Raw genomic sequence first — 17,961 nt, 5'->3', positions numbered from 1 at the left:
AGAAATCATCAAAAACATAACAAAGTGTGTCGTCTACTTGACAAAGAAATTTGAGTGGATCACTGCTCATCTGCACCATACTGAAGCAGGATGAGTTTAACACTAGTCAATAATGGTAAAATAATATTTAAACTGCGGAAATGCATCTATGAAAATATAAAACGGCTGCTGAGGGTGTGTTCGACGAAAAAGCAGCTGTAAGTAGATACCATAGAAGTCCACCCTCCAAGGTAAATACTAAAGGTGTCAAAGAAAATCGATTTTTGAATTAATAGCAATTCTTATTAGTAACGATTCTTAAACGATTTGAAAAAAATTCTACCTAAAAAAACATTACATATATGTTTCTTTTTTAAAATCTGTTCTGTACAGCCAGTTAGACAAATCATATAGTTGATGTAGATGCCCATATCTGCTGTACAGATTTACTCTAAAAAAAGAGAAATGTGGGATACTTCTCTTGTTGCCTTATTTGTTTTTGACTTTATTAAATGTTTGGGTATAATTTTATTCAACAAAACCAGTTTTCTTTGAGGTAATATAGAACATTGATCAGAGCTGTTTATCTGTTTTATGAAGGAATGTAGTTCATCATAGAACTGGCACCCAGTGTTAGTAAAAAGTATTGATTTTGAATCGAGAATCGTTTCTGAATCGGATAGTTCCCCCCAAGAATCGAATCGAATTGTGTGGTGCCCAAAGTTTCACAGCCCTAGTAAATACTGTACATTATTATTACATTTGTTCATAAAACTACTATCCCTGTTTGTAGTACATTCCATTGTATTGTTTTTATACAATATTTCTTATCTAAAAGTTTGTTGTTGTTTTTAAAAGGTATGCAACAAAATGTTACAATTGTGCTGTTTCGTGGGCCAAGCACCAATTCAAATGATTTCAATTTCCGATTAAGTATAGTTCTGAAATGTACATCAAAAATGATCATCATAAATTGCATTGTGTCACAGTGTAGTCCATGGTTTCAAATCAAACTAATTATTTAGCCTGAGGGCAATAAAATGGTCAAAAAGTTTAGAAAAAACAACAAAACTGAATTTCCATCCAACAGGATTTTGTTTAATTAAGCAGCCAATTCAAAGAGGAACACTTAATGTGCATAAATCACCTTATCATTGTATTTAATTCTTCTCAGTAAGGGAAGAAGCGTTTCACCTTAGGTAACACTTTGGCTCTGGTTTCCCGGAATATCCCTGGAACACAACGGGGTCCTCGTTAATCCATAGTTTGGGGGATCCTTTGGGGCCAGCTCTGCATATGCATGAGCTTCTGTCGGGGCTCGCCGGGGCTCTCCTTGCACTCTTAACGAGCAGCGGCGCTTCTCTTCGAGTGTTTAGTCTTTGTTAAGAACATTCATTTGCATTCAATCTCGCTAAGAAACAGTAAAACCATCGTTAAACATGAATTTGTTATTCCATGATGTGGTGTGGAGTAAAACAAGCAAAACACTGATGCATGTGAAATAATTCTCCCACATTTGTTCTTATATAAGTGGTGTTGCTCCCTAATCTTTCAGCAAGAAGGTGTTTGGACATTTGTACGACCAAATGGGAACTAGAAAGAGGATACATTACCTGGTGGTCCACACCAGAGACGACTAATATGTAATGGCACCGTAACTCCCTCTATCAGTAATATACAATAATAAACACTGTAGGCACTCCAAAAATGAGCATAGTCAGAAATAAAAACCTGCATCTTATAGTGGCAGTCATGTCTCAGTGAGGTAAGAGGTGCTGTGCGATTTGGTCCAGCCTCGTCAAAGACATCGGTCTTCCAATCCGGCATCAGGAACCTGGAAATATTCTCCCATCTCTCTTTGGCTGAGAGCAAGGTTCCGTTAGATGCCCTCAAAGTCAGGTGTCCACAGCATCCTTCACGATGCTAATGTAACAAGAAAAATAAGAGTATGAGGGTTAAAGGTCACCACTCTGTGGTTCAGGTCTGGCTTCCTGGTGGGGGCCGCGACCCAGTCTTGGGAAGCGGGATGGTGTTTTGGACCGGGGCGTCTTGGCTCCGCCCTCGTTGTTCTGAGGTGTGTCCCTAAATAAAAGAAAAGAAAGCTTTAAATCAGGGGTGCCCAAACATTTTGCCTCCAAGGGCCAAAGTGAACACACCAATATCGTAGCCTTGAGAATTGGCCGAGACATATATTGATCCAGTACAATACCAGCAGGAATCATACACACAATGTGGAATATTAGAAAATGCTTGGTCAAGTGAAATTGTCAATGTTTAGTGTGAAAATAAAAAAATAAAAAAAACACTAACCTATTTACAATTAACTGGCTGGAATTGACTTAAGCCGTCTTTTAAGTTGAAGTGAAGCGGTAATTGTTTTTTTAGCGACCCCTAGGGGCCACAATATATTAAGTTAAGCTTATGACGCAGTAAGTTGAATACTTTGTATTTATAAGTAATATGCAACTATAATTATGTGACACTTCTTTATATTGACAAAAGTGCTGTTTTAGACAGCAATATTGTTCAATGAAGGATACTTATTACGTATGTCTAGCTTGTGTGCTATTGTGTGCTTAGCTGTTGTGTAGCTGCTAGCTCCTAATAGCCCATAGCCTAATGTTTATCTTTTGTAAATGACTTCATTAAAATACAAGAAAAGACCAACCTTGTGCGTTTATTGGAGAACATTTAGATGTTAACTGGCGGTCCAGCTTTACACAAACAAACACGCTGCAGGACTGCTCGCGTCAGAGATTGTGCATTCAAACTGATATCATCCAATACTATAAAATGTCCGATTGTCCACTGCCATAATCGAGGTGGGAGAGGTTTAACTAGCTTTTACCGCATTCCTAAGCGTATTTCTGGACAAACGGAAGCGGCTGAAAAGAAGTGTTAATGGCGAAGGCGAGCACGGACTGCTGCAAAATGTGACATACATGCTGACGACTTTGGATCATTTCATTTCAGGTAATTAAGAACATTTTGTAAGTAAACATGATTTTAATTTAAATGACAGCCCCACTTGGCATTAACTTGACGTGCTTGGTCGAATAACTTTGATAACAGTTGGAATTGATAGAAAATAGTACTCACTCCTCTTATCGGGACTGTAGCCTCCACATAACTCAAAAGTGAAGCGACATGACAACATCATTCTCCCAGTCCTGCCTTACAGTCACAGTGTGCTGAGATGACATTGGACTGACAATGACTCGCAGTATTTCTCCATCATATCACTGCATAGTTTGGAAATATTACGTGTAGCGCTGTCATAAACGATGACGCTCGCCTTTCAATATGGCTGCTGGCAATGCAACGTGGGATACTTTTACCCAAAAATACGAAGCACTCTATGCCAGGGATGTCAAACACATGGCCTTATGGAGGAAGATCTGATCCCACGCTGGCCGGACGGGTAAAATCATGGCGAAATACCTTAAAAATACAACTATGATTAATTTAGATTGTTTTCTTTGTTTTACTTTGGCCCAAAATAGAACAAGCACATTCTGAAAATGTACATATCACAAATAATCCTCTTGACAAAAAACTTCAAGTTAGTTGAAAAATCTGAGGAAAAATTGGTGCAGTTTCAAAAACACCATGAAGAACACAATGAATTTAGACTTAATCTCAGTGTATCTACAAAACCATTCAACTCCAAGTCACAACCCATATAGGATTGAACAAATACAAAAATAAAGCATAAATAAAAACTATTATATGCATCAACTACCTCATTTGTCAATTCCACATATTAATTCTGTGCTAACTCAACAAACCATGCAAACTGAGGTAGAAACTATTCAAGAGGGTTGAGTTACTCCCTGCCTACAATGCATCACTGTGTATTGATAGAAAAGTAAAAGCTGTGCAATGTGTGAACGATTTGAACAAAACCAGAAATACAAACTTAAAAGACTGACAGTATTGCAGTAAATCACACACTGTTCACTTTAGTTAAATTTACACAGAAAACAATAATTTTCACAGAACTATATCAATGTGCAGCATTAATGCAGCATTTTAAGTGGGGTTACCGATAGTTTTTTTTACTCCTGTTTGTATTACGTTAAGTCGAGGGGGAGCTTTACCATGTACCTCTTACTTGGTATACTTGCTCAGCCCGGTATGAACTATTTACTTGCCTAACAGAATTGCAATTGCGAATAGTTAATTTAAAAATGCAATGCAGCTAAATGTTACACTTAGCAAACTCATCTCGCGGGCCAGATTGAACCTGTCCACAGGCCTGATCCGGCCCGCGGCCCGCATGTTTGACATCCCTGCTCTACGCAATCAACAGGGTCCCCGTTCTACCCAGGAGATGTAGTAAGTACAGAGGAACCCATGTGTACAGACCTAACGGACGCAAAGAGATGGAGAAGTTTGTGACAGGAATAAAAAGAATAAAGGAGTCGTCATCAGCGGTATAACTAAAGAATGTAACTCACGTTGCATTGTACGGATAAATAAATACATATTATCACAATTTCAAGAGTAATTCAAATCAGAAGGTTTGTGGAAAAAAATATTTCGCCCAGTGGGGTCATGACAGAAAATTATTGAGAAGCACTGAATTGCAAGTCGTGCATGCAAAAAGCGCAGTTGATGCGGTAGTGACAGGCTGCAGAAGCAAACAATTCATAATGGAAAATACTAAACAGCATGTTGGTACTCTTCATGGGAAATTTGAGTACAAAAAAAACATGACTGAACATCTTAAAATAGCACATTAATAACATAAAGTAAGTAACAGGTCAACAATGATGTAAATAAATGTTTTGATTATTATGTTAAATGTGTTTAATAAATAAGTTAAGTGCATAATGTGTGTGTGTATATATATATATAAATATATATATATATATATATATATATATATATATACATACATATATGTATATATATATAAAAATATATATATATATATGTATATATATATATATATATATACATATACATATATATATATATATATATATATATATATATATATATATATATATATATATATATATATATATATGTATGTATATATATATATATATATATACACCTAGTGGTGACTAGGTGAGGCCACTGCTCGTTTATCACTCCGAAACTCCAGAAAAGTTCAACAATGCCAACATATTCCAAGACACAATGTAAATGATTTTCCTTTTTTGTTTTTTTATTGTGGCAACATGGTGGTTAACATTTCGAAGAGCACCAACGAGACTTGTGTGTGAATGCGTGTTGACATTTAAGTTTGCTGTTGTGCTGTTTGGATAAAAAGGAGATTGTTGAGTTATGTTGGTGGATACAACATATTAAGTATAGATATATACCTGTACATTAAAGTGTCTTTAAAGTGTGCAGTGTTTTAAAGTTAAAGTTAAAGTACCAATGATTGTCACACACACACTAGGTGTGGTGAAATTTGTCCTCTGCATTTGACCCATCCCCTTGTTTTACTAAAATATAGACTTTTGTCGAGGCTAGAACAGATTATTTATGTTAACATTGTTTGTTATTGGGAACTCTGCTTCACTCTACTAACTTTGGTTTGCGAACCATTTTAAAAATACAATTAAGTTTGTAAATCAAGGTTTCACTGTACTAGTTTTGTCCCGATACCATTTTTTGGTACTGGTACCAGTCTTTATTTTAACAAAAAATCTTAGGGCACATTAAAAATATGTTTCTTATTGCAAGTTTGTCCTTAAATAAAATAGTGAACATACAAGACAACTTGTCTTTTAGTAGTAAGTAAACAAACAAAGGCTCCTAATTTAGCTGCTGACATATGCAGTAACATATTGTGTCATTTTCCATTCTATTATTTTGTCAAAATTATTAAGGATAAGTGGTAGAAAATTAATTATTAATCTACTTGTTCATTTACTGTTAATATCTGCTTACTTTCTCTTTTAACATGTTCTGTCTACACTTCTGTTAAAATGTAATAATCACTTACTCTTCTTGTTTGATACTTTACATTAGTTTTGGATGATACCACAAATTTGGGTATCAATCCGATACCAAGTCGTTACAAGATCATATTCAAAGTCCTCATGTGTCCAGGGACATATTTCCTGAGTTTATAAACATAATATAAATAAAACAAAAACGAAAGGAGATGTTGTGATGCCAAAAAAGTAGTATTGACTAGATACGCTACTGTACTTGGTATCATTACAGTGGAATGTCAGGTGTAGATCCACCAATGGCGTTTGTTTACATTTTGACGCCGGTGTGTAGTGAAACATGTTTAGCTATTCCTCGTCCTGCAGGGATGATACTTGTAAGAAACTCACTTTATTTGTCGCCATGGAGGCGAGGATTAGTGATTTAGAAGTAGCTAAAACACTGCCAACTGGGGCTGGACTTTAGCCGCTAGCCAGCTAGCCATGTCTTAAAGCACATCCTCCGGTGGGCGTTTCAGTGTTATAACTTCACCTTTATCTTTTGTTTTTAAGCCAAAATGCGTCCATTCTCTCTTTTCTGTCTACACACTGTGTCTGCTTGTAAGTACTCCGTGATTGTGCGCTGCGGAACATGCTTGTCTGCTCGTAAACCGAAAATGATTCATTAGTATCGCAGTACTCTACTAATACCGTTATACCGTACAACACTACACTGTACTATTGCAAACATTGAACTATAAAATAAACACATCTGTGGATGACTATTGCATCTCACTACGTTTGCTTGATGGGAAAGAAAAAACATGACCTCCAAGTCGCTCATCTCGGTCTCTCGCTATTGGAACTTGACGACAAGCGAACTCTGATTTATCAGACGACTCGAAGAATGAATGAGACCCTCATAAAAATATGGCAATCAAAAGCTGGAAAAGTGAAAATGTGGCCGACGGTTCTCCTCAAGAATAGATCTAGTCAACCCTCACCTTGTGCTCGTGATGAGACGGTGACTCTTTTTAACTGCAGTTCAAGTGCTGCTTTGACAAAGTCTACTTCTGTTAAGCGGCAGAAAGAAATAACTTCTTTAGAATTGTTTTTAAAATGATGTGAGCTGTCAGTTGGCTACAAAAATATTGTACAAGCCATTTTTAAAAGAGCATTCTGGTGCAAATCCAGACATAGATGCAGTAATACAGTCGTGGTCAAAAGTTTACATACACTTGTAAAGAACATTATGTCATGGCTGTCTTGAGTTCCCAATACAACTCTTATTTTTTTGTGATAGAGTGATTGGAGCACATACTTGTTGGTCACAAAAAACATTCATGAAGTTTGGTTCTTTTATGAATTTATTATGGGTCTACTGAAAATGTGACCAAATCTGCTGGGTCAAAAGTATACATACAGCAATGTTAATATTTGGTTACATGTCCCTTGGCAAGTTTCACTGCAATCAGGCACTTTTGGTAGTTTCTGGCAAGCTTCTGGTTGAATTTTTGACCACTGCTCTTGACAAAATTGGTGCAGTTCAGCTAAATGTGTTGGTTTTCTGACATGGACTTGTTTCTTCAGCATTGTCCACACGTTTAAGTCAGGACTTTGGGAAAGCCATTCTAAAACCTTCATTCTAGCCTGATTTAGCCATTCCTTTACCACTTTTGACGTGTGTTTGGGGTCATTGTCCTGTTGGAACACCCAAATTCTGAAGAAACAAGTCCATGTCAGAAAACCAACAAATTTAGCTGAACTGCACCAATTTTGTCAAGAGGAGTGGTCAAAAATTCAACCAGAAGCTTGCCAGAAGCGCCTGCTGCCCACTGCTCCCCTCACCTCCCAGGGGGTGATCAAGGGTGATGGGTCAAATGCAGAGAATAATTTCGCCACATCTAGTGTGTGTGTGACAATCATTGGTACTTTAACTTTAACTTAATTTATTGCAGTGAAACTTGCCAAGGGACATGTAACCAAATATTAACATTGCTGCATGTATACTTTTGACCCAGCAGGTTTGGTCATATTTTCAGTAGAGCCATATGAAATTCATAAAAGAACCAAACTTTATGAATGTTTTTTGTGACAAACAAGTATGTGCTCCAATCACTCTATCACAAAAAAATAAGAGTTGTAGAAATTATTGGAAACTCAAGACAGCCATGACCATACTTGCCAACCCTCCCGAATTTTCCGGGAGTCTCCCGAATTTCAGTGCCTCTCCCGAAAACCTCCCAGGACAACCATTCTCCCGAATTTCTCCCGATTTCCAGCCGGACTTAAGGCACGCCCCCTCCAGGTCCGTGCGGACCTGAGTAAGGACAGCCTGTCGTCACGTCCGCTTTTCCTTGATATAAACAGCCTGCCGGCCCAGTCACGTTATAACATCTACGGCTTTTGGCGAGTGCACAACTGCACACACAACAAGAAGGAGACGAAGCAGAAGAACGAAGAAGAGACAGTCATGGCGACAACGAGTGACAGAGAATAGAACGGGGATGGACAATTCAACCCTAAACTCACTCCTTTCCTGCAAATTAAATTTCACAGATGCTGCCTGTATTAGAGTGATCTAAGTTGTTTGTTGCCATCTCCTGGTGTATGTTGGGTACAGTGTTCTGTGGTTACTTTTTGGTTGGCCAACGGTTTACGTTGTATAGCGCACCCTGACGGCAAGTGTGGGAGTCGGTTCTGAAGTATGAAGTAAAGAGACATAACTTCATCACCTCGCCTGGTTATTGACTCCAACCCAGAATATTACACTGCCCATACCTATGCTCCTTCAAAGGCTGTGCTACTGGCTGCAAAGCATTGCACTTTCAAATACAACAATGAGTAGAGGAGTGTTATGTGTGTATATGTGTAAATAAATGAACACTGAAATTCAAGTATTTATTTTATTTATATGTATATATATATAGTAAAATACATATATTTATAGCTAGAATTCACTGAAACTCAAGTATTTATTTTATTTATATATATATATATATATATATATATATATATATATATATATATATATATATATATATATATATATATATATATATATATATATATATATATATAAAAAAGAAATACTTGGATTTCAGTGAAGTCTAGCTATAAATATACTCCTCCCCCCTTAACCCCGCCCCGCCCCCCATCCCCCCCAAAGTCTCCCAAATTCGGGGGTCTCAAGGTTGGCAAGTATGGCCATGACATTATGTTCTTTACAAGTGTATGTAAACATTTGACCACGACTGTATATCCCTATGTCCACAATAGCACCGTTCCTCCACACCCCAGAAGATCAATAGAAGAGTTCTAGCCGCCTAATCCTAGCATCTCAAGCAAACCAGGAAGTGGCTGCTAACTAACATGAAAAAATGTGACTCTGCACGATGTTATCACTTTTGCTAAACACATGTATTTTCTTCTTTTAAATTTGATTCACAAAGGAAGCACACCTCAATTCCCAGAATCCAAAATGGAATAGTCGCGTCATCTTATGTCTCTCTGTGTGTACCACATTATCATTTGTGTTCTTGGGTTTTGTTTGAATAACATCTTGGTGTTAATTAGCTGTTAGCAGGACAGAGATCTCTGGCTCTGTTTCCATTTCTGCACTTCCGTACTTACACTTATATATGTGTACTATGTACAGAGCGTACACAAATGTTGACAGTATCGATAACTGTCGTTGCACCTTAACTGGAAATGATGATCGCAAATTCCTTTTCATCCATCATTTTGAATTGTAAATTGTAAGCATTCTATCGCTATGTAGCCAAGAGTCCATCAGGGTTCATTACTGCCCACTCACCATTTGAGGCATGTTGATATCAATATCTGTGTCGTAACTGCACAGTCTGCTGTATTTCTTAATGCACTTTTATGCACTCAAAATGTTAAGTAGGTACAGTAAGTGCATAATTGAAAGAGTATTTTGTGTAAAGTACAGTCACTGTCATTGGGGCAAAGAACCTGGTGTCAGAAATATAATAAGTCTCTAGAAGTCTCTTTCAATCTAACACAACTTATTTAAAGTTTTTAAGGATGGATTCATGGTAGAGCGAGAGTAACATCAAAAACTAAACTGGCCTGATTATTTATAAGCGGGAAAAAACAAAATAAGCATCATGTATTTATCATATACAAACACTATTTAAACACATTTTTCTGTCACTCACACACACTAAAAATGTGGGTATTTATAAAGGTTGCTACAGACAAAAAAAATTGGGTGAGCAGGGGTGACATGTGCGGACGCAACTTTCACAGCAAACGTTGGTCTTTATAGAAATATTCCATGCGAAAAAGTTTGTGTATTTCTACGCACCATTTCGACCATGGGTAGAATTCACGCAAAGTTTTTCAGACATGGGAATAAGTGACGGCCGATGGATTCACCACCAAATGAAGCTCAAATCATATGAAAAAAAAACACATATTCACTATAAAATACATAACACACATATTTCACAACATCATAACATTCCTTTAATTCTGGATGCATTGTATATTTATTTGTTATAGAGCTTAGATATCAAAATACATTGCTGTATTAATGTAGTTATATTGTACATGTAGTTATAATGTGGTGGGTCATTGAAGTGTTGTTTATTTTGCTCATTTTTAATTGAATGATAAAATGTATAAATAGGTATATGACTTTGTGTGTGGCTTTTTTAAGATTAAAGACCAAAAATATGGGTGGCAGCAATTTTACATTTGATAAAATTATGTTATGAATTTTTTAAATGATTATATTTAACTTTTTTCAATAGAATTACACTTTAGGATTTTACAACACCGTTGCAAATGTTTGGATCTCACGCAACATATACTTATCAGCCACCAAGAAACCTTATATTATTATTATTATTATTATTATTATTATCACCCAAATGTTTTTGTGAGATTAAAAAAAACCCTACAAAAAACACATTAATTGTGTCAATATATTATTGAAATCATTATTTTGTGCCAATTGCACATAACAAATTAAAATACAACAGCTTTAAATATTGCTCATAATAACTTTGTGTCATGAAACCTAATGTCTGCTTTTCATTACTTTACAAAAAAACATATAAATAATAAATACATTATTTGAGCAAAGACTTGGCAAACAGAAAGGTAAAACGTGAACATGTTTTCCTTCATCTCATCATCAGTTCTCAGTCACGGTGAAGCTGACACTATGATTGGTCAAATGCTGACATTCCATTTGCTAGAAATATTAGATATGACGTTTCTTAGCTATGTTCGACGTAATAAGCACCAATATGAAATAATAGTCGTGATTTTTGGAGCCAACACGTCTATCTTCCTTCATTGATAGTCCAACCCTAGTCCTTGAATTCATCACCATATTCATAAGATCGTTAGCATGACCATTTATGGAGGATTGTGGAGGAGTCGTGGGAGGAACTCTGCTGCGTACAATTATATAATACTTTGCTGGTTAAAAATGTAGAAAAAGAGCAAAAAAGAACATGTCCCATGTGCACCCCACGTCTTTATCACACTGCATTTGTTGTTGTTATTGTTGCATTTAGACACAATATTGACTTGCGTACAATAACCAACGTTGCTAAGCCTCGTCGGAATGCTATCACTGTAATTTGACTGCCGGGGAGCATAATTGAAGCAAACAGGTACATACACATATAGGATATAAGCCTACTTCTAATTCAGTGGTTCTTAACCTTTTTTCAGTGATGTACCCCCTGTGAAAAATGTTTTAATTCAAGGACCCCCTAATCAGAGCAAAGCATTTTTGGTTGAAAAAAAGAGATAAAGAAGTAAAATACAGCACTATGTCATCAGTTTCTGATTTATTAAATTGTATAACAGTGCAAAATATTGCTCATTTGTTGTGGTCTTTCTTGAACTATTTGGAAAAAAAGATATAAAAATAACTAAAAACTTGTTGAAAAATAAACAAGTGATTCAATTATAAATAAAGATTTCTACACATAGAAGTAATCATCAACTTAAAGTGCCCTCTTTGGGGATTGCAATAGAGATCCATCTGGATTCATGAACTTAATTCTAAACATTTCTTCACAAAAAAAGAAATCTTTAACATCAATATTTATGGAACATGTCCACAAAAAATCTAGCTGTCAACACTGAATATTGCATTTTTGCATTTCTTTTCACAGTTCTTTTTGACAGACATTTTTTAAAAATCTCACGTACCCCTTGGCATACCTTCAAGTACCCCCAGGGGTACGCGTACCCCCATTCGAGAACCACTGTTCTAATTGACTGTGAGGTGGATTGCAGCTAATAGAACATGCCAGATAAACGCTTCCCTCTGCACTTTATCACTGTCTCACACACACACACACACACACACACACACACACACACACACACGCACGCACGCACGCACGCACGCACGCACACACACCTTATTTGGCACAATAAAAGGTTACATCCTCATTCTCCAGTCAAACTGCCCCAAACTGCTCTTGACAGCGAAACAAAGGTCCACAAACACTTTGTTTTCCCTAAGGCAGCAGGTCAATAAAGGCGGGAAACACGAGTGAGAGAGTGTGTGTATTTTGTCTTCTGAATAAACCATAAACGTGTCGAGGTAGAGCGGCATACTAAGTGGAAGCAAATCCAAAGAGAGGTTTCTATTCCTGCCAAGTGGGAGAAAACACAGCATTTACAAGTAGGGGAAAATGAAAGGCAAAACAGATCTCTCAGGAGTACACAACCTTGTATCTGCGGAAAAATGGGGACTCTCGACGAAATCACAGACTTCCCACTGCATACTGGTTTTCAAATGGTGTAAATCCATCCATCCATCCATTTTCTACCGCTTGTCCCGTTCGGGGTCGCGGGGGGTGCTGGAGCCTATCTCAGTTGCACATGGGCGGGGTACACCCTGGGCAAGTCGCCACCTCATCGCAGGGCCAACACAGACAGACAGACAACATTCACTCGCTAAAGAAAAACCCGACTCATGATCGATAATATTCGCCATGCTTTTGTCATTGCATCGTCACGTTATCAATGGAAGGCAGCTGATGTGAAACCGAAAGTAAACATGCAATGACACGTGACACCACCTTCCTATTGGTGGGGAAAAACTTTTTCAAACATTTAAAGCACTGCATGTCATGATCCGTGGTCCGGATCATGTTTGTTTAGTATTTTCTGTTAGTTTTGGACTGCTTTAGTTCTTGGTTGTGCACCTGTGAGTTTGTTTTGGTTGCCATGGTCACTCATTGTGTTCACCTGTCTCTGATTAGTGCTCGCCCGCTCACCTGCTTCCCGAGCACTAATCAGAGGCATTATTTAAGTTGCCTTTGCCAGTCAATCGGCCTGGCTTCATTATTTGCGTCACGCGACTGCTACGTAAGTTTTTGCTTGTCTCCTAGCCCCTGCTAAGTGTCATAGTCTGTGCTAAGTTGTAGCCTTAGCTTCCGGTGCGCTCGACACCTTATCCAGTCGGTTTGTTTTCTGTTTTGTACCTGTTTTGTGTTGTTTTATAATTAAATCATGTCATTACCTGCAAGTCCTGTCCGTATTCGACCATTTGCATCTTGGGAGAACAAAACCCGCATCATCATGCGCCCCGAACGTAACACTACAGGCTGTTTGGTTGCAAAGGAAGAGAGGGCAGGGTACACTAACACTACAATCTTAAATGTTTAACACATATGTAAAAATAGGTTAACCAGTCTTCATTATTTACTAGATAGTTACATGAAATTTAGTTAATTTAGGTACATTTTGTTAATTTCTAAGGTTATAATTACAAAATGATTAAATATTTGTATTATTTGAATTATATATATCTATATATTTATAAATATTCATATATATACACTAGGGCTGCAAAAACTAATCGATTAAATCGATTAAAATCGATTATAAAAATAGTTGGCGATTAATTTAGTCATCGATTCGTTGGATCTATGCTATGCGCATGCGCAGAGGCAATTTTTTTTAATTTTTTTATTTATTTTTATAAACCTTTATTTATAAACTGCAACATGTACACACAGCTGAGAAACAATAATCAAAATAAGTATGGTGCCAGTATGCTGGTTTTTTTTCTCAATAAAATACTGGAAAGGATAGAAATGTAGTTTGTGTCTTTTATCCAATTATTAATCGATTAATCGAAGTAATAATCGACAGATTAATCGATTATCAAATTAATCGTTAGTTGCAGCCCTAATATACACACACACAGACAAACACACACACACAAACGTGCGCACACACGCACAGACCTAATATATACAGTCGCGATCAAAAGTTTAAAAGATTTTTCTCCATGTGGCCCCCGATCTAAAATAAGTTTGAAACCCCTGGGTTAGACACAACCAACTTCAGACATAAACATTACAATTAAATACACAGACTCAGATATAAAAATAAAAATAAAATAATTGCATGACCTTAGCTCAGGACAGATCAAGAATGAAGTCCCCTTAGTAGTTGGAGAACTGTAATAGTGCTGAAGAGCAAGTGTGCTAAATTGTTGTGTATCATACGTGTGCTGAAGGAAGAAAATACACATTTCTCTTGGCCTAGTAAATCAAAGTGCTGGTCATATAGCACATAGCCCTATTGCACAAGTAGTTAGCATTAACAGATGTGGTTAGGCATGGTAAATTGCACCAAAAACATACATAAGTGCATTCATGTATGGAATATTGCACAAAACATGAACATATAACTTTTAGAATATAAATAGAAATCCATAGTAATAGTAATAGCCATAGAAATCTATTGGAACTAATGGCCCCAAGCTAGCAAAAATGAATAAAAAAACTAAAGTTATTAGATAGCTTTTTTGCACAGGAAAAAGGCCAGGGCTCCCCACTAATTCAGTAATGTGGAGTTGTATTTTTCATGCACTTGTTTTCGCTGTATTTATCTGCCACACGTGGAAGGCTGGTCCATGACAATAATGCCTACATTAAACCAGTCGCTGGTGCAAAAAGGTTGGGAACCTTTGATCTAGACATCTAGGAAGTAAAAATGTAAATGTACCGTAGATTAAAATGACCATAGACCCACTTTGACAAAATGATTTGGCTTGCGTACAATTGGGTTTTTGTCAGAGATTTTGGAATAGCCTAATAACTAAAACCGGAGTACAACTATACAATTATTATTAATGATGAGCTATATAGCATGACACACCACTGATGGGAATATACAGTGTAATGGTTATTTGTTATGTTCCAGAACAACCTTTGTTTTCCTGCTTAGCAGCAGTGTTTTGATCCTGATAAAACCCAACGTGCTTTCATTTACCGTCTGTGAAAGAAAAGTAATTTGTGTAATCATATTTCTGACAGTTACAACTAGTCCGACTAATTAAAGCCAATTTATATAACTGTTAATAAGTAACTTTGTGTCACAATGCATGCGCAAATAAGTACTCCTTATCATCATTATTATGACACACTGGTCACGGATCATCGTTAAGAAGTTTCTCCGTCAATGTGGCCTTAAAGCAAAGACTCCCTCAACAGGAGGTGCGAGGTGCTGAACTTTTCCTTCTCACTTTCAGTTTCTCTTCTGAATACTTTCAGCCTTCTTTCTCTGACTTTTTTCTCAGCTTTCATATCAGATTGCTTGCAATATTTTTATCTGGTCATTTTCCTTTTAAGCTTTTCCTCCGCTAAACTAAAAAAAAGCCAGGATTTTTGATTCATCACTGATCCTTTTGTGGGCTTTTTCGTGATTGTTGCAACCAATAATGCCAGAGTTCGCAACAGCTTTTTTTTAATTGCATTTTTTTTTTTCCAATAACATTGAATAAACTTGTGATTACATGAATTTTCCTTGTGTGTTCCTTGTAATCTGAACCTCAAAAAGCACATCATTTCAACAACAACCCCCAAAAAAAACAGGTGTGGGGAAAAATCGATTCGAATTCGAATCGCGATTCTCACGTTGTGCGATTCAGAATCAATTCTCATTTTTAAAAAATCGATTTTTTTCAATGTATTTATTTATTTATTTTAATTAATCAATACAACAAAACAATACACAGCAATACCATAACAATCCAATCCAGTTCCAAAACCAAACCCGACCCAGCAACACTCAGAACTGCAATAGACAGAGCAATTGAGAGGAGACACAAACACGGCACAGAACAAACCAAAAGTAGTGAAACAACAATTAATATTATCAACAACAGTATCAATATTAGTTACAATTTCAACATAGCAGTGATTAAAAATCCCTCATTGACATTATCATTAGACATTTATAAAAAATAAAAAAAAATGAACAATAGTGTCACAGTGGCTTACACTTGCATCACATGTGGCTTGTGCAGCCCTTTGAGACTTTTGTGATTTAGGGCTATATAAATAAACATTGATTGATTGATTGATTGATCTCATAAGCTTGACAACACACTGTGTCCAATATTCACAAAGATAAGATAAGTCATATTTTTGGTTCATTTAATAGTTAAAACCAATTTACATTATTGCAATCAGTTGATAAAACATTGTCCTTTACAATTATAAAAGCTTTTTACAAAAATCTACTACTCTGCTTGCATGTCAGCAGACTGGGGTAGATCCTGCTGAAATCCTATGTATTGAATGAATAGAGAATCGTTTTTAATCGGGAAAAAAAATCGTTTTTGAATCGAGAATCGTGTTGAATTGAAAAAAAAAATCGATTCTGAATCGAATCGTGACCCCAAGAATCGATATTGAATCGAATCGTGGGACACCCAAAGATTCACAGCCCTAGTATTGATGTTTTACTCATTTTAAACCGCATAGACTTCTAACTAGGTGGCAATAAAAACATATACTCTGAGCTCATAGTAAAATTACTTTACTGTTGTAATTCATTATACTACTCAGTGGCCTAGTGGTTAGAGTGTCCGCCCTGAGATCGGTAGGTTGTCAGTTCAAACCCCGGCCGGGTCATACCAAAGACTATAAAAATGGGACCCATTACCTCCCTGCTTGGCACTCAGCATCAAGGGTTGGAATTGGGGGTTAAATCACCAAAAATGATTCCCGGGCGCGGCTACGCTGCTGCCCACTGCTCCCCTCACCTCCCAGGGGGTGATCAAGGGGATGGGTCAAATGCAGAGGACAAATTTCACCACACCTAGTGTGTGTGTGACAATCATTGGTACTTTAACTTTAACTTTAATAACAGTAATAATTAATTGTAATTACAGAAAGAAACACCAAAGTCTTCCTTATTGTCCACTGTCTGCTCTGTCGTCCACAAGTTGCAGACATTCTCCATGTTTATTTTACGCTTCAAAAGTTTTTTGCCAATCATAAACATTTATTTATGTTCCAACACATTTACCCCAAGCAGCACTTTAAGAGCATTTGTGAACTGTTCTTTGAAGTTTCAGGAAATATGGTGTGATTTTCTAAAATATGTAAAAGATAATGTCAATAGAGCCTTTTTATTCTATTTCAATCTACTCCTTGATTATGGCAGACTATATGTTATATGGAATATTGTTATTTGAGTACAACAAGAAAAGCCCAACGTGTTTAATGTCTTTTAATTTATATTTTAACCTTGTAAAATGGTTCTTTGAGTGCAATAGTTTGTTTTATGTCTATTTACAATCTGATTTTGCTCACTGTAATATAGTTGGTCTGTCAAAGTTGTATTTCTAATTTCTAAAAGTTGTGATGAACAGATCCTTGAAGTAAGGAAGAGAAACTACTTTAAATTTGGCCTCCAGGCTCACTGAAAAAAAGTCAATATTTTAGATGCAAAAAATGTACTTGAGTGTCCCACTAGACCCTGTAATCACTATTTCGACTGTGTTCTGAAGGTTTGCATATTTGTGTAAATTGTCCCTTTTAGTTTTATATATAGATCATTTCTGTTAAGGGATTATTATTATTATTTATTTCCATTTCATATGTGTTGTTAGGGAAGGTGTATTTTCTTTAAGTTGTTTAACCGTTGCTACGGTCACGGTTGCCATGGTTACGGTTGCCATGGTGACGGGCACTTCCGTTTCCGCCGGCAGGTAAAAAAAGTGTTTAAAAGAGCTCCGGCATTTGACACGCAGCGGAGCGTCGGTAATACTACCCGGAGATAG

General features: G+C 36.7%; 1 protein-coding gene across 1 annotated transcript in view; it reads right to left on the bottom strand.

Moving 5' to 3' along the window:
• Nucleotides 1-257: 257 nt before the first annotated feature.
• snx29 (sorting nexin 29) overlaps nucleotides 258-17,961 on the bottom strand; it is a 344,206-nt gene continuing 326,502 nt past the window's right edge. The window contains exon 21 of the mRNA XM_062056216.1: nucleotides 258-2,061. Within this exon, the coding sequence (XP_061912200.1) occupies nucleotides 1,935-2,061 (127 nt within the window). The 3' untranslated portion in view covers nucleotides 258-1,934. The remainder of the gene's footprint in view (nucleotides 2,062-17,961) is intronic.

This window comes from Entelurus aequoreus, linkage group LG08 (genome assembly GCF_033978785.1).
Source record: "Entelurus aequoreus isolate RoL-2023_Sb linkage group LG08, RoL_Eaeq_v1.1, whole genome shotgun sequence".
NCBI classification, from domain to species: domain Eukaryota; kingdom Metazoa; phylum Chordata; class Actinopteri; order Syngnathiformes; family Syngnathidae; genus Entelurus; species Entelurus aequoreus.
This window is presented reverse-complemented; position numbering and strand designations above follow the sequence as displayed.